At 39.0% G+C, this 18,662-nt stretch overlaps 1 protein-coding gene across 1 annotated transcript in view; it reads left to right on the top strand.

Annotated features, from left to right (window-relative positions):
* Positions 1-18,662, top strand: part of ASAH2 (N-acylsphingosine amidohydrolase 2) — a 92,200-nt gene that overhangs the window by 23,426 nt on the left and 50,112 nt on the right. Inside the window, exons 3-8 of the mRNA XM_019651488.1 lie at positions 308-439; positions 3,085-3,284; positions 5,009-5,158; positions 11,326-11,502; positions 12,870-12,997; positions 14,228-14,305. Coding sequence (XP_019507033.1) covers positions 313-439; positions 3,085-3,284; positions 5,009-5,158; positions 11,326-11,502; positions 12,870-12,997; positions 14,228-14,305 — 860 coding nt within the window. The 5' untranslated portion in view covers positions 308-312. The remainder of the gene's footprint in view (positions 1-307; positions 440-3,084; positions 3,285-5,008; positions 5,159-11,325; positions 11,503-12,869; positions 12,998-14,227; positions 14,306-18,662) is intronic.

Below are 18,662 nucleotides of genomic sequence, written 5' to 3'. Positions count from 1 at the left end.
AACCTTGGGCAGCTTGAAGCATGTGCATTTTAATTTGTGATTCTACCTTTTTCTGCCCATCCCATATTTTTTCTTCTATTTCTCCCTCTCTCTCTCTCCCTCTCTCTCTCTCTCTCTCTCTCTCTCTCTCTCTCTNCTATTCATATGAAAGAGCTAAGATGTCGTAACCTTGGGCAGCTTGAAGCATGTGCATTTTAATTTGTGATTCTACCTTTTTCTGCCCATCGAAACATATATGATGATCTTCTCTCTCTCTCTCTCTCTCTCTCTCTCTCTCTCTCTCTCTCTCTCTCTCTCTCTTTTTTAGGAAAAATGGCCAAACAAACCTTCTCCACATTAGAGACCTTTCTGATTTTCCTCCTTTTGATGATGACTGCGATCACGGTGGCCCTTCTCAGCCTCTTGTTTATCACCAGTGGGACCATTGAAAATCACAAAGGCAAGTGTAATGGGCTCTCTTGGATGCTGTTCCTAGGTTTGTAGGAAATTTATTGATCACTGGGGACACTAAGGCAAGAAAGAGTATCTGCTGATAATGCTGATAACAGGACAGTTCAACATGCACTTAATCTGCCTGGGATAGCCACGTAACCTTTGCATTAATTGCTCTTTCTGCATTGATATCATTTTTTATGAAGTTTACCTTTGCCCCCAGAGTTGACAGCATCTCACATGGACTTATTTGTCTCTCACTTTTCCACTGATCTAAGCACAGTTCAGGATTCTTCAAGGCCCAGTAATGTGAGCTTTTGCCCCGAGCTCCTCTCTTTCTCTTTGTCTCTTTTTAGCATCATCTTCTCATGGGGGCAAAAGGAAAATGGAAGACCCAGTGAATATCATTTCATCTTTAAAAAAGACTTAGAGAAAGGAGTCTTGAATTCAGATTGTTACAGGGGCCAATCAAGTTCTGTAAATGAGGTGGAGTGGGGAGGTGAACCTGGGTGGGGCAGCTGGGATTTTGGTGAATAGGGTCCACAGGTCCTCCCGAGTGCCAGCTCTTTGTTGTTATGATATCTCATGGACCCAGATCTCCCGAGTTTTTCAGAGATGCTAGACATTGGGACATCTCTTATTATTTTTTATAATGTTAAAAATGAATTTCATTTTTGAAAACTATCTAGCTCCATGGGTCTTTGATGAAGCCTCTACTTTGATGTTAGGTTATATACTTGTTAAATAAATAGAGAAGACAGTGAGGATTGAATGTTTTGCCCAAAGTTAAGGGAGGGATGGCCTCAGGCCAAGTAGAGAAGGAGATCGCATCTTTTTTATACCTCAGTTTTCACTTTTGTGGCTTTTTCTCTTTTCCAGTGTATTCTCTGCCATCTCTCTGTGCTTTGAATTTATTGTAAACACAGAGGGACAGAGATCGTTTTTGCCAGCAGTGGGCAGAGCAGGGTCTTGGACTGCCAGAAATAAAGGATCTGAAGGGTATATTTAATTTTAGCTCTTAAAATGAGAGAATCAAGAGGCTGAGACTCAGGAAGGTTATCAATAGTAGAGTAACTGTTCTCATAGTAGAAGTTGCTGTTTATTAAAGGGTCACTATGTGTTAAGCACTGTAGTCAGGAGTCTACATAATTTTCTCATTTAATTCTTCTAAAATCCTGTGAAGGTATGTGCTTGTGTTAGTACCACTTTACAGAGTGGAAGCTGAGACTCTGAGATGACAAAGAACTTATCCTGGGCTATGTGACTAGGTTTTCCTTTGGTTGACATCACATTCCTACATTGGTTATCAACGAGGTACTAGCAAAAGTGTCTGCTTCCTTCTTTGCAAGATTTGATGTCTTGTTAAAAATGTGGGCTTGGGGATGAGAAGACATGAATTCTAACTCCTTCTGGAATGTAGTTGAAAGAGCATCAGGCTCTGAGTTGGAGGATTTGGTTTGGGCACCTGATTAATCATATGCTTTCCATGAAATCTTGGCTAAGTCACTTCTCTGAGCTTTAGTATTCTCAAATGTAAAACTGAGGCTATTACATTAGGTGATCCCTAAGTTTTTTTGAGCTCCAAAATTCTAGAATCCCAGAACGAGTTAGTTGTTAATCTCTGGCCTAAGTACTTCCTGACCACTAATGCCTTGTGACACTGGCATTTGTTGCCTTGGCCACCCCTGGCTGTTGTCTACAGTGGAAACAAACAAACAAGTAAAATGTATATGTAAGATGTCTAAATATGTAAATAAAACCAAAGCTATAAGCCAGCCTTCGCTTTAAATTTTTTAATATGCATTAACATATTTATTGTTCAAAACAACCCTAGGAGGTAGGGTATTATTATTATCATCTCCATTTTATAGATGAGAAAATTGGGGTGAAATGGCCTAAGTAATTTCTTCAGCTAGTAATTGGTAAAGTCAGTTTCCAAATCCAGATTGTTTGTTCCTGGCACCTGCTCTCTGAGTCTATGCCATTCTGTCATATCATATAATATTGATATGAGAATCATTAACAAAAGATAGAACTATGTCAACAAGTGTAGTCTAATGATCTAGGTTGCGTTAAGAATAAAAGTCTTTTAAAAAAAGAATAAAAGTCTTGAGATGATTGAGGTGGGTCTGAGCAGGGGAGAGACAGCTGGGGCTGGAAATGAAGGGTGGAGTTGGACCTGAGTATGGTGAAAATGAACCAGCTCTGAAGTGGGTAGTGGAGACTGGTTGGTGGAGCAGAAAGGACTGAGGGCTCTGGATGGAGAGGAGAGTAGAAACAAATCCCCAGAGGCTGGATTTAGTAGGCTGTGTGCCAGGAACCTGGCACCTGGTTTGTTGGGCTGGTACAGATGTGCAGGGTGAGTGAATGAAGGGCAACCGGTCTGACAAAGAATGGCACGTCATAAGAAGCTGAACGACATTTGACAGAGGCCTTGATTGTTCGGCTGAAACATCTCCAGCTCAAGAAAAAGGTCCTCCTGAGGACTGATATAAAACAAGTGCCTGAGATAATTGTCATCATAGATCTTACATATAAGAGAATATACAAAGATTTCTTTTCCTTGGGAACCTGAACCTATGTGTTCTAATTCATGGCCGACAAATAAGTGGGTTGAATTGTTGTTTCTCAAATATCTTATTCTGTTTTTAGATTCAGGTTTTCCATCTACCCAGGGCCCCACAGTCACCCAGGTGTCCCCATTGACGAGTACCCCAGAGCCTACTCTGACGAGTACCCCAGAGACGACTTTGATGAGTACCCCAGCACCTACTCTATTTACAAACTTCACTGGCTACCATATTGGTGTTGGGCGAGCTGACTGCACAGGCCAAGTAGCTGATATCAACTTGGTAGGTAAATCATGGGCTCATAAAAAAGGCTGTGAAACAAATAATTTTATTATTTTTCATTCTGCTTTTATTCCTGATTATTACATCATCATCTTCTCACTTTTCTATTCACTTAACTGCTGTCTAACACTATGAATATTGTGTGATGAGGAAGAAAGGAACTTTTAGTTAACCTCAACTCTCTTGTAAAGACTGGGGGCTGTTTTTTTTATGAAGTGGAAGGGCTGGTAAACGCAAATGCTGCAGGGGATGGGCAGGTGCCATAAATGATTGAATAGGCCAGAGTGAGATGATAAATATCTAGTGAGTCCTCAATTTGGGGACAGTAGTAAGATGTGAGGACTGTGGTGCAACTAGAAAGTGCATGGCTCTAACTGATTGTTGCCCATAAGAATGTGGACTCAGGTTGCTGTATATAACAGTTTTTTCAAGAGAAGCCAGGGCAATCTCTGGGTTGAAGATTTGAGGATTTAAATCTCTCAACTGGAAAATGTAGGCAACTCTAGTTAGTTAAAATGGGAAACCTAGCATGGGCCTTCACTTCTACTGTGAAAGCCACGTAGAACCCTTCAGTGTGTTATGTGTGGCCTACTGGGGGCTAGCATGCAACTTCTTGGCTTTGACGGTGGTCACACTGTTTATGTCGACCCTTCCCTAGGAAACCAGAGCATGAGGTTGTCTAATGGGATTTTCTCCCTCCTACCAAATCATCTTTAGATTCTAGGAATTATAGTGGACCCTTGAACAATGTAAGGGTTAGGAGCCCTAACCCTGTGCAGTTGAAAACCCATGTGTAACTTTTGATTCGCCTAAAACTTAACTATAGTTGGCACTTCACATCCACAGATTTAACAAAACGGTATTTTTGAACTGTGGTTGCAAATGTGAAAATACTGTTGCCAATCCACAGTTGATTGAATCTGTGGATGTAAGGGCTGACTGTATTTATTGAAAAAAATCCATGTATAAGTGGGCCCGCACAGTTCACAACGGAGCTGTTCAAAGGACAACTGTATTTCCTGCTGTCTGTTTTGAAAAGTGACTCTGGGATGTGAACTTTAAATAAACACTCACACGAGGGTAAAGCAAGCAGTAGAGGGAGCATTCTGAAGACCTGGCTATACTATAAGGGTAGGTTTTATGACATGGTGAAAGATGGGGCTTGGGATAGGTGTATTTGTTCTGATTTGGCTTAGGGAGGCACAACATAGGAAAAGCCAGGGGGAGGTACCCTCACTAAAGATTACTTAATCATAAAGAAACAATTTTCTTCAGGAAAAAAGAAGGGAGGGGGGCACACGTCAACAACCAAAGTGAGGGAGCCTTCAATCTTCAGGATGTTCCTGGGCAATGTGGATGACAGGGGAACTATTTCCTTGTGTAGTACCCTAGGCTGGAGAAAACGTTTTGTTTCAAAGAACTGAGAAGCCCTGAAAGATCTCTAGTGTAGCAATGAATTTCTGAGCCAGACCAGTTTCTTCCTCAACCATGGGTCAGCTTCTGCTAAGCTGATCACTATTTTGCCTTTCCATGCTTCTACCAAGAAGAGTAAAACCTCTCTTAGGATGTTGGGTTTAGAAAACACATATCTCACTCAGAGCTACAGTGTCACATGGATTGTTTTTCTTTGTCTTTCCTAAGTAGTCTCTTCATATATGGCTGAGCCTGATTTCTGGTAGCAGGGGAGTGAGGCAGAATGGTTCTGAGTCTCTCTTCCTTTTTAGATGGGCTACAGCAAACGTGGCCAGAATGCACGAGGCCTCCTTACCAGGTTGTTCAGTCGTGCCTTCATCATGGCGGAACCTGATGGGTCAAATCGAATGGCATTCGTCAGCATTGACATAGGCATGGTATCCCAACGAATGAGGCTGGAGGTAAGTAATTAATGTGAGAAAGAAATGACATGATTGAAAAGAAATGTCTGTTGGTAATAGTGATAGTAAATAAGCCCTCCTGTTTTCTCATACAGTAAGTTCCTACTACCCTCAACATTATAGGCTCTTGCCGATCCAGCACACAATAATATGAGAATGAGCCTCATTTTTGCATTCGAAGTCATCTTAGTCAAAATTTACTTTCAGCTCTGCTGGTGGCTCATCATCATTATTAATGCTAATTTTCTTGAAGCTTATTATGTTCCAGATGACCTTCAAATACATTCTCTCATTTAGTCTTCTTCCTTGTTAGAATTCTGAGAGTGCCAATTAATCGGTAACCCTTCCCTCAAGTTTTTAGACAATTGAGAATAGATACAAGGAACCAGACGAGAATTAAAATACACTGAAATGAGGTTGGCCATAAATTGCTGAAGATGGGTAATAGGCCCATGGGGGTTTCATTATACTAAACCGATTATTTTTGTATTTGAAATTTTCCATAATAAAAAGTTAAAAGAATATGTCAGCTCTCTTAATCTTTAAACTGTATTGTAGAATATGGCAGACTCTTTTATGATTTTTCTCTAAATTTAGATCTTATTACTCACCTGTGGGTGAAGTTAAGTTTAGCAATAAGGTGCATAGTTGGGGTGGGGATCCTGGGTTACCTGATACTTGTAAGGGGGAGAGAGAGAGAGAGAGAGAGAGAGAGAGAGAGGAAGAAGAAAGAGAAGGGAGAAATAGTGATTGACATGGGCTTCCAAGTCTATCTCTCTAAGCCAATTTCTAGACACTGACATAGTTATAATTTCTGCATAAGATCATGTCACAGAAAGAGAATATGCTTCCTTAATGTCTGCTTGCATATTCATGAATGTGAGAAAGAAAAGAGAAAAGTACACAGAACAGTGACCATTAAATGTCCATTAGTCAGTGTCATGTTCTATCAATAATCTCATCTTTTAAACACTTTGCTATACTCCACTATATGAAGTGAACAATTAGAAGAGTGACAGGAGGGCCTAAAAGCATTTCTCCAATCTCACTTGCTCTTGGAGAGTGGAATGGAAGCCTCTTCTTTTTATGGAAAAATTTGAAGTTGGGGATGAAGTATTTCCCCACCTGTACACTTACAACAAAACTGAAGTGGGTCTATTGTTGTCTCCATTTTATGGATAAGGAAATTGAATCTTAAAGAAGGTTATTGACTTTTCCAAATTCACACCATTAGCAAATGATAAAGCTTGTTTTTGAACACATGTATATCTGGTCCTAGAGTCCACATTCTTAAAAATGACATTATTCTATTATCTTGGAGGGGAAAAAATGCACTGATAACCTACTTTGCCAGCCATTTCATGGGACACACAGCTAAGTAAATCATAAACCATGTCCCCTATGAGCTCACTACTTAGTTTGGGGGTAAGAGAAAGGAGTGTAACAGAAATATGCAAATAACTATAATTCACTGAAGTAAAAACACAGTGATGAGTTAGTTATCTATTACTGAGTAACAAATAGCTCCAAAGTATAGTGGCTTCAATCAACCAATATTCATTATCTCACACATTCTGTGGGTCAAGAACTCAAACCTGACTTAGCTAGGAGGTTCTGGCTTAGGGTATCTTGAAATCAAGATGTTGGCAAAGACTGCAGTCATCCGAAGGCTTGACTGGGGCTGGAAGATCCACTTCGAAGAAGATTCACCCATATGGCTGTTGGCAGAAGTCCTCATTTCCCCACTGTCCATATCCTCATGACACAGCAGCTGGATTCACTCAGAGTGAGTAACTCAGGAGAAAGAGCAGGGAAGAAGCTACCATGCCTTTCCTAATCCAGGCTCAGAAGTTGCACAGCATCACTTTCACCCTGTTCTATTCATGGGAAGCAAGTCACTAAGCCTATTTCACACTCAGGGAGAACAAAGTTAAGCTTTACTTCTAGAAGACAGGAGTATCAAAGGAGTATAAAACCCATACAGTATTTTAAAACTACCACATGGGGAGTCAGAAAACAGAAATTTTCAAAGAGGAAGTGACACTTGAATGGGCAGAATTTGAAATGGTTAACCTTGGGAAGGAGAGCTCTCAAATGGAGAGGACAGCATGAACACAGAGAAGCACAAGGGAGGAATGTAGACTCTTCTTTGAAAGGACAGAGATTAGTTCTATTAGGGCACATCTAGGCATGTAATTGGAGATGTATCTGGAAGGTGTGTTGGTCATAGTTGTAGAGGTCCTGGAATGCCAGGTTGTTTGTAATTTTGTAGGTGATGGGGATTCTTAGAAAACTTTTCCCTTAGAATGATTAATTAGATAGTGATGTTTGAGGTGGTTTGGAATAGACTACAACTAGAGGTGAGGACACAAATTGGCAGATTCTTTGAATTAATATCACCCCATTGGTGAGGGTCCAGTTGGGAAAACACTAACCACACTAGGCATTTCAAACAGAGGGGATTTAATACAGGGGAATTTTATAGGGTGTTGGGCAGCTGAAAGAGCTATAAAGGGAAGCTAGGGTTGCAGGAAGGATTTTAACTTTGCCTGGCAATTTCCCCTATGCCATGTGAGACTGGCACAAAAGTCCTGAACCAGTAGGGTAGCAGTGAGACTACATGATGGTAAGAGGGCAAATGAAATGCTCATGAGATTTGATGATGAATAGACATAAAAGCTAACACTTAACATAGTTCCCATGATGAGTCAGGCACTGTTCTAGAGTATATATAATTAATAAATATGTTTATGTATATTAATTAACTTAATCTTCCAAACAACTGTATGAGGGAGGTAATATTATGTCATTTGACAGATTGGGAAACTGAGTTGCAGAGGATCAAGTAATTTGTCTAAGTTAGGACTTGTACACAGTTAGGACTGTCAGAGCTGGGATTCAAACGTAGGCATCTTGTTGGTAAGAGCTCATGCTCATTATTACTGTACTATACTGTTTTCCTGAGGAATCAATGATGGTAAGATGGTTCTGATTGGGAAATAGTGGTGTCATTTGTAGAAATAGGATAGTTAAAAGGCAGATTTTGGGGTGGAGTGTGGAGGGGAGAGGGGTTTAATGTGTTGGGTTGTGGATACTGTCAAGTCAATAGTGGGCACCATTTAACCTTCACTTTCTAGTTTTACTTCCTCATGCAATCTGAGACCCAGCGGGAAGGCCTTTAAATGAACCCACTTAGTTATCCCAAGTTAACCCAAGGGACGGTGTGAAAAAATAAATGTAGCTAAACAAGTTCCATTAAGCTTACTTATAACACCTGGTTTTAGGCAGGTTCTCAGTCTCAGATTTTTAAGATTGATGAAATTTGCAGCGTGGAATAAAGATTAAGGATGATCCCTGAGCAGTGAAGCAGGACAGAAAAACAGAATTACTTTCCAAATCTCTCTGTCATATTTTCAAGAGTGTCAGCAATAGAAAATGAAGTGGGAACTGAAGACAAAGAAGTGAGTAGTAGACATTAATATAACTTCTTTGCTCTATATTAAAATACCCTTCCTTTCATGAAGTAGAAAACATGCTATTTATAATGGCTATTTGCAGGCGTTGGTATTAGATGATTGAGTTTTTAATTTATTTTTCTTTTCTTTTCCCTGGAAGTCCCATGTGTCTAATTTTAAATTAGAGCAGTTTAGGGTAAAATTTCTGTGAGCTGTTGGCAATCGTTCTCTTTTGTTTTAAAATTGAATATTCATAATTTCTATCTTGTTAAGAGCTTGCTTCTTGAATAAACCTAAAGAAATACACTTAATTCTAAAATCCTGACATAATTTTTTATGAATAAAATTGGGGTAAGGTAGGGGAGCTTTAAAGTCAACCCACGGTTCTTTTTTTCACTACCTTCTTGTTTTGGCTACAGAATTGTAAGAATACTAACCTTTGACTTTAGTTAAGCTTTCATGGTTTCCCTTCGTTGACGGTTCCCCCTTCTCCTTACAGATATTTCTTCTCCATGAGTTCAGTAGCTGCTGTGTGAAGAATATGTAAGAGTGATGACGGGTTGGGGCTGGAGTTAGGATCAAACAGAAGGAATATGGAAACTTATTGAGGTGGAGAATGTGGGTTACTTTGTCAGAATGATGTTAGTCAGATTATATCATAATCCCTTTCCACATTTGCTCGGTGTCACAAGATTGCTTCTCCACATGAACTTGATAACCTAGTAATTGGTGTTTGAAACATGGAGAAGTTAATGAGGCGAGATGGTTTGTAAGATCCTCTTCCTGATTCAATGATCCCATGACTAGAATGAGGGTGGTGTAGCTCTTCACCTAAAACAGAAGAGGTTGAATAGATGTCTTTGTGTGTGTTAAGTATACAGCACAGAAGTTGCTGCTACTCCCTTATGTACCAGTGATATCCTGGAACTGGTTTGTACCAGCTCCAGATTGTTAAACATTCAAGAACTTTGTGAGCTGGTTATTAAATTTTTGGTAGCTTGAAACTAACTGGTGGGAGTATTTATACCACAGAAATTGGCAAATAATACAATTGTGGGCTTTCTTTTTTTCCAGAGAAAGTTTATCAGCATACCACTGCCTATGTCATACTCAAGGTAGATAGCACTGCTAATAAAAAAAGTCACTCTTTTTTGTTAAGCCCAGGTTTGGATTCAGAATCTATCTGAACACACTGTGCCTGAGAGCAACCACCAATAAATAGGACTGAGTGCATGAGTGAAACAGTATTTGCCATCTGTGCCATAAAGGAGTTTTCACCATTGTTTCTTGTATTAGGTGATAATATATTACATTGGGGAAGGTTGGCATGGGTTTGAAGCTTTTGCTGATTTTAATGATTTTTGACATAAAAATGTCAAAGCGCCTTTCACAAAGAAGCTACAATAATACCAAATTTCAGATTGCCACTGATTAAAGCATAATCAGAAATAGTTACTCAGCAACATCACTAATTTTCTCTCTGTTGTTTCCTTGATGTGTATGTACCACACAAAGACACTAATTATGCATTTAGATGTTCATTGATTAATTAAGTCAATGAACATTTACTGAGTCTCTTTGTATTAGTCATGCATTGCTGTACAACAAGCCTATCCAGAAAACTCAGTGACCGAAGGCAACAATAATCCTGTATCATTGCTCAGGATTTCTGTAGGTCAGGAAAGCCAGACAGGCTGGGTTGGGTTATTCTGACTTATGTAAGAACAGAAGTCACATATCTTCACTTCTGTGTCATCAGGTTGAATTCACTGTTGGCTGGGCTGCAGTTGATTGAAGGCTTGGCTGAGGCCTCTCACCCACCTGGCTAACACTGACAAGATGTCTCCTTCCCACATGTACCTCTCCACAGGATTGCTGGAGTGTTCTTAGGTCATAGTGCTGGCTTTTCTGAGACCAATAAGTGTGATGGTCTGTGTCAGGGAATATTGAGTGCTTCATTTGGGGGAAGTTAGGCAGTTGAGTGAAGAGGCCTTTGCATTGTTTGTTCACTGCTCCAGGATGCTTTCCCCCCAGGTACTGCATGACCAGCTTGTCCTCTTCATTTAAACCTCTGGTGAAAGATAAACTCTTTGGGAAGATCTTTCCTCACTAACACCCATCATGCTCTTTTTCTTTACTCAGCAATATATTGCTTCATAGCATTTATCACTATATAATGTTACATGCTTGTTTATTATTTTCTCCCTCATTAGAATAAAAACTTTTCCAGTGTAGGAACCTCATATATTCCTAATGCTTAGAAGAAGGTCTGAATATTAATGCTATGTGTAAAATGATGAATGGGTAAGAGCACTGGATCTTATAGTGAGAGAGACTTGGATCTGGATTCAGGCTGTGCCATTACTTCCATAGGCAAATCACTTCTGTACACGTCAATGTTCTCAGCTACTAGATAGGGTTAAATGACATAATGTATGTAACACCTAGCATTGTGTGTGCTTGCACATTGTAAGAATCTCTAAAATGTTAACTATTGCAATTATTGTTGTTGTTACTATGATGATATACTCAAGCTATCTATACTATATAAACTATCTACTATAGATGTACTAAGATGATATATAGAGTGAAGGGCTGCTTGACTGGGATGTCATTGATATGGGTCAGTGATTAGGCTAATCAGCCTTTTCTCATGCTAAACACCTATATTATTCCTCTTCTTAGTCCAGTTTTCTTTCTTCTTTCTTAAAGGTCCTGAAGAGACTTCAGAGTAAATATGGCTCCCTGTACAGAAGAGACAATGTTATCCTGAGCGGCACTCACACACACTCAGGCCCAGCAGGATATTTCCAGTATACTGTATTTGTAATTGCCAGTGAAGGATTTAGCAATCGGACTTTTGAGTACATGGTCACTGGCATCATGAAGGTAGGCAAAGAACCCCACAGGTAGCTATTCTTTATCATGGCTCGTAGTGTTTTAGGAATGGTTTGGTATGCAAGGTCCCTGTAGGATCTTGGTCTGAGCACAGTCCTATCACCTACCTCTCTTTTCCCTTCCTGACTCCTGGTAGCTTCTGATCCTGAGCTGTGGGCTGTTAAGCCTGGGGCACTGACTGATTGGGAGTGGAGGGTTCCTATGGCAGTAAGCCTCATGCAGTCATCTAAAGATACTGAAAACATTTTGTATGTAACCTTTATAAATTTTAGGGCCCAACATGGTCTGTGCTCTGCACAAAGTCATGTGGAAAGAAACCCATCAAGGAACCAAAAGTAATTACAAACAATTCCAACCTTTCCTTGTATTTCCCAACCTTTCCTTATATTTCCCAATCTTTCTTTGTATTTCCCAAAGAGCATAAAAGGTGACCCAATGTTTAAATAAATGCACATCCTCATTTCTCATGTCCTCTGCAGCAGTTAAGACTGACATGGTGCTCCTACCAGGACCCCCAAACTCTTCTCCCATTCAACTCGTCCTTTTTTTACTCCTCTCTCTCCTGTCTTCCAGCTTATTATTTTCTTGTATTGGATTCTTGCTACTGCTTTCTTCTTCATTCCTTTGTCTTTTGAGTTTAGTCTCTCATTACTTTATCTTGTAAAGTCACCCCAAATCCTGGATCTAGCTGGCAAAGGCAGATATTTCTTTACAACACTGTTTTTCAAATCGTGGCTAGCAATCTATGAATGGCTTTATGAAATCAGTTGCATGGGTTGCATTGAAAGCATTAAAAAAAAACTAAAATAATTTGGAAAGTATTGAAGTGCACAATACACAGTAAGGGTATATATAATTTGTTTTGAAAACTTTTGTTTTAGGATATATATGTTGATGTGTATTAAGTTATGATGAAAACTGGATTGTTTACTGTGCTTCCTAAAGTTTGAAAAAGCCTGCCTCAGAAGGTGGTGGGATGGAGCGGGTAGCAAGGGTGGAAATACCTACATATTATTAACAGATTCTGTCCCAGTGCTGTAAGAGTCAAGTCTCCCATTTGGGACTTCTGAAATGGCAGATCGCGCCTGACTCAGCAGTCCCGAGAGTCTCACGTGCTAATCAGCACTGTGCTTCTCTATACACAGAACTTTCTCTGTCTCAACCCTGAAGGCTACATCTCCTTACCTCCAGAGTGACACCAGCCAGACCTGTGGTTCTTCCGCTTTCATCCCATAGTGGGAACAGGTTGGAGACAAAGGAAATTGTCCAAGGGTCTCTCCCGTTTACGCGTGTATTGACTAAGTCACTATCCCCACCAGGATTTCGAACTCTACAACTCTCTTTTCTTTAACCCACAGAGCATTGAGATAGCACACACAAATATGAAACCAGGCAAACTCTTTATAAATAAAGGAAATGTGGATGGTGCACAGATCAACCGAAGCCCTTTTTCTTACCTTCAGAATCCACAGTCAGAGAGAGCAAGGTGAGGGGGAATTATCAAAATGTAATCATGTTTCCTTTAGGAAGCAGCAACAAAACCTAAGACTAGATTAATTATTTGAATATGGTAGAATCCTAAAAAAGTATTAAAACTAAAATAACTTAAAACCATATTTATAATCTAAGACATGTTTATTTTTTATTAAATATTTATTTATTTTTATTTTTAAATAATGCAAAATTAACATTGAAACACACACCAACCTATGAATGTATCTTCCTACTTTGAGGGCTGTGGGAGTCAGTGTGAATATTTGAAGGACTCAGGCTTTGGAATCTGACACAATTGTGGTCTCAGCTTTTCACTTCCTAGTTATGTGACCTTTAAGATGTGTATATTGTTGATGATAAGTGATTTACTTATCTTAATTTATTGGCTCTCAGTTTCTTCATCTGTAAAATAAAGATAAAAATGTGCATAACAAATATTTGTTAAATTAATGAATAGCTCTTTTTATTATGTTACTTACAAGAAATTATCTTCATCTAGGAAAATATGGCAAGAGAGAAGAGATAAAAGAATAATAATTCCCAAAAAAAACCTCAAAAGAAGAACAAGAAATAAAACTAGAATAATTGAATGGAACAACTGAGGGAGATGATTATTTTGTCTTTTTATTTATTTATTTATTTTTAAGTGATGAGCCAGGTTTGAAACAGAAGAGAAGTACTTGGCGACTATGGCAGTATAAAATAATATCTCAGTTCAACTTGACCACTTGACATTTTACATTTGTCTGCATATTTTTCAATAGCTTTCAAAAAAGTTGATTTTTAGAAAATATAGTTTGATGTCCCTTGAAAGGACATAAAAGAACACTTTGGGTTGCAGGTCATGAATGGTTTTGATTTTGCATATTCCCCACTCTTTTTAAGAGAGTCCATTAAAATTTGATATGTGTAGAAATTTCAAAGAGAAATCCTTTTTGTAAGAAATACATGTATATAATATTGCATATATTGCATAAAAATATATATTTCATCTCCAGCTAGCTGACCTAATGCCCTTCACTCCAATCACAGTTGCAAACCATTTCTTTAGCGGAGGAATGAGGTTCAGGATGCAATTCGTAAGACTGTACAGCACACCGGGGAGCATCGCTTACTGAGAGGCGATTTGCAGTTTGTTTCTGTGCCAACTTCTACTGTTTGTCACACACGACGGCCCATCTCTAACATAAAACTGACTAAATTTCTTTATTTTTGTGACTAGGTATTCTTCAGATACAGACAAGGAAATGATAGTCTTGAAAATGGTAGATTTGAATGGAGACGACCTGGGCCTTATCAGGTATTAACTTTTTTTTGGTTTTGTTTTTAATTCTGTCTGGATGACTTTCCTTAATTACAAGGTGGAAGTGGAGAAAAGGCTGAAACAGAGGCAGAGGAGGCTGAGAATAAATGGAGTTGTTAAAGAGTCCAAACTCAGACACATCTGAGGTCCCTCCAGTCCCGTGGGCTCTAGGACAAAGGGGCTCAGTTGCTCAGGGCTTAGTTCCTCACCTGTAAAACCAGGCTAATAACGGGATTATATTGGGGGGTCTGGGTGAGGACGTTCAGCACAGCATCTGGCATATGAACAAACACTCGCTAATTATTAGTGCTTATGGCTATATCAAGATCTGATACGTGGAACTTCTATGATAGTGGACAATTATCTCTTGGTAAAATGAAAAAACAATCTGATCAACCAGAAAAATAAATATGAATTTGAGATTATTTACCTGTGTTTTCCTAAAAGGATTAAGTCTAACTAGGACAATGCTCATTAGTTTTGAAAGCAGAATTGAGACCACCTAAAGGAAGCAGATGAGTTAAAATTACAGCTTGACACAGATTTTAGCATCTTTTTATACATAAGAAAATAGGTGGATTTTATTTTCTTTGAAAAGAAGGCATTTGCATTAATATGTGATTTTGGTTGCTGTAATTTGGTCGCAGGAATTGACTGGGTGGGTAACAGTGCCAGACACCTTGATGTGCGGAGTTCCAAATGACACAGAAATGCCCTCAGGAAGTAGATGACAGACCTTGGGTGTGGGAACCAAACGAGTCAGATTCACGCTGGCTCTCATCCTCCTTAGCTATGTTACTTTGGCTAAGTTACATAGCTGCTCCGTGTCTCAGTTTTCTTCTCTCTAAAACTGAGGGACAGGGGGTGACTGGTTAGCTCAGTTGGTTAGAGCGTCGTGCTGATAGCACCAAGGTTGCTGGTTCAATCCCTGCATGGGCCACTGTAGCTGCGCCCTTCTTAAAAGAGTCAACTATGCTATTGTAGCATGAAAGCAATGTGTAACCAATGACCATGGCTGTTCCTCAATAAAACTAAAAAAAAAAAAAAATAGCTCTTAAAAATAAATAAATAAATAAATAAATAAATAAATAAATAAATAAATAAATAAATAAAACTGAGGGACAAAGTGAGTCCTTAGAGTGTTGATAATAAGTGTTAGTAAAGGTGGTGAGTTTCTGCCAGGTAGAATTATGAAATACCTAAGTGAAATGTTCTATGTGAGTAAAATGAACAGTAAATTAAAAGTAATAAGGGGTGAAGAGAAACATGAAGGACTACGACCCCCAGCGCAGATACCAGGGTTGGCTCTATAAGTAGGTGGAAAACAGCATGGTGGTGAGCAGGTTTTAGCTTTTAGACGTCGCTTTTAGGACTTGGGTTCAACTCCCAGCCCTGCCACTTAACCCTGGGGCCGAGGGAAAGTGACTTATCTACTTACACCTCAATTATTCTATTGGAAAATGGGAATAATAATAACTCATAGGGTGGTTTGAAGATTAAATGAGATAATGCATGCAAATCTCTAGGTCTGTGTCTGACATAGAAAAAAACTTTAATAATTTTAGCTAAAAGATAAGAGGTACAATAATATTATACCTCTTGTAAAAACTCCATTATTGGTATATCAGAGTGCTTGAAATTGTTAGCATTGGAGTTACTGCTTTGGGTTCAAAGTAAGGACACTAAAAGCTCCCTGATAAACTTTATTATGTGGGTTGATGTAATAAGACCCAATCTCCTATTATAATTAGTTCATTTACTGATTAGTTGCCACCTGGCATTTAACTCAATAGATTTCCCTAAATATCAGGCACTCAACTATGTGCTTGGAGAATATTATGATAAATAAGACTTGGGCCAGGAGGCAGACACAGGCTAGCATTCATACAATAAATCAGATGCCCATCAGTGCTATCACCTGGGAGTAAACAAATGTGGGAATTTAGAGGAGGGAGCACTGAGTTCTACTTGAGAGCATTGTGGAAGTCTCCAAAGAGAAAAAGACATTTCAATTGGACCTGAAGGAGCCGTGGAATTTCTCATAGAGTCATGAAAAAACCCTGAGTTGTAAGGCCAGAGTCAGGGTGTGGGTGAGAGATGAATCTGGAAAGGTAAGCTAGCTCTAGGCTGGGAGCACATTAGTGGGGAATTTGCTTAGGAGACAGTCAGGATAATAGCGTATATCTATGACTAGTTAGATGGAACATCCCAAATTTATTGAGAAAAGAAAGTGGCTTTTCCTTTATAGTTTTTACCTAAGTCTTGGCTGAATGACTGATACTATTTATGACTCCCTTTTATTAGTTTCTGATAAACATTTAACGATGCCAACAGATAACAATGCTATCCTTTTGCCCAGGTGTTCTTTGCTTCCTCACATATAACTATATAACATATCTAGAAGTCCTCGGGTCAACTGTCAAGGTTATAACAGTGCTTTTCCATCTGCTGTGCTTAATATTCTGCAGTAACTTGCCATTGTTTCTATAGCCACCATATGTTATCTTTGATCTAATGGCTCTTGCAGTTTCCTCTCTTGCATAGTGATAATTGCACTTTGAATACATTAAAAATGATCCAAAATATAAAGTCAAACCTGGGCTGCTAAGTAACTCAGCCACCACAGGTAGGTGCCTGCTCTTAGGTGAAATCCCAAAGTGTTTGAGGAATTTGGAGCACAGAATCTCAGAGTTGCAGAGCACATGGATCATCAGTTCAGACTTCAGCTAAGGCCTCAAAAGGTGAGGTGACCTGCCCAATGTCACAGCCAAGGCTATTTTCTTCACACTGAAAACCATATTGAAGTTCATAATTTATTCCTTCCTATTTTCAATTTTGTTTCCATTTCTTCACTCAACCAGTCTGTACGAGGCACTTACTATGTGCCATGTAACACTTCCCAGTCCTTAGAATGATGCCTTGAATTCAGGAATCAAGTACTTTGGAATCAAATACCTATGGCTGTGCTCCTTGAGCGAATCCCTTAAAATCTCTGAGAGTCAGTCTTCAGATTTATCAAATGTGGATGTAACATTTCTCTACACAGAGATCATTCATTCATTCAATGTTGTGGAATGTATGTGTCATGAATTAAGTTGTTGCTACTATGGATACACTGACAAGCAAAATTAGATGTAGTTGCTACCCTTATAGAACTTACAGTCTACTGGTGGAGATAAAAATGTATCCTGATAGTCATGTAAATATATGTATACTTATAATTGGATTAAGTGCTAAGAAAGGAAGGTATGTAGAGCTCTCTTAAAGGGATTTGACCTGTTTAGGGAGACTGGGAAAGACTTCTCTGAGGTGAAAAAGGAGCTGAAAACTGAAGGAAAGGTTAGGAATTAACTGGTAAAATGGAAGGTAGAAAAGAACTGTAACACAGATGGACAAGCATGTGCAAATGTCCTGTGGCTCATTTGAGAAACTAATAGAAAATCTGTGTGGCTGGAGTACAGACAACATTGGGACAGAGTATTGTGAGATAAAGTTAGAGGTAGAAACTAGGTACCATGATAAAGATTGTGGTCTTTATACCAAAGAGAATGGAAAATTATTAAAGTGTTTTAAGCTGGGGGCTCTTGAAGGGTTAGGATGAGTGATGCCTTGAGAAATGAAGTAGAATTATGTGCATGAAACTATTCCATAGACTATTAAGCCCTCTACAAAGGTGAGGCTCCAGTTATCTACATAAGGAAAATAATTCTATCTTTTTGTCTGATGTTACCTTATGCAGAAACAGTAAATAATTTTTCTCCAGATATGGAGAACATGTTTAGAATGTTCTGAATCAAAAATGTAAGCTGTGTGGTGTTTACAAAATTCACTTTGAGAGACTCTGGGAGGCCCCTCACAGAACGAGTCTGTCATCCAGTGGAGAAGATGACACTGTCTTGAGAAAGCCTGATGTAATATGACACCATGTATATGAAGACACTATGAAGAGAGAAAACAAAGAGGTTGTAAATTACCGAACTAAAAGGAAAGTCATAAGGGCAGATAATCCGATGGTAGCTCTGAAGGGTGGGGAGCCACTTCTCATGCAGTCATCCTGTGCCAGGGCTCTGGGAGTGGCTCATTTCCTCAAGTGTGGACAACACGACAGGATTTGTCTTGCTTCTCTTCCCTTCTGCCTCTTTGCTTCTGACAAGTTTTCTTCCTTGAGTTTGCAAGAGTGGCATGGACCCTTTTCCTCCTTTTTCTTTCTTTCTTTCTTTCTTTCTTTCTTTCTTTCTTTCTTTCTTTCTTTCTTTCTTTCTTTCTTTCTTTCTCTCTCTCTTCTTTCTTTCTCTTTCTTTCTTTCTTTCTTTCTTTCTTTCTTTCTTTCTTTCTTTCTTTCTTTCTTTCCTTC

Source organism: Hipposideros armiger, unplaced genomic scaffold (assembly GCF_001890085.2).
Source record: "Hipposideros armiger isolate ML-2016 unplaced genomic scaffold, ASM189008v1 scaffold_161, whole genome shotgun sequence".
NCBI lineage: Eukaryota > Metazoa > Chordata > Mammalia > Chiroptera > Hipposideridae > Hipposideros > Hipposideros armiger.
Note: the sequence above shows the minus strand (reverse complement) of the source record. Positions and strands in the feature narration are given on the sequence as shown.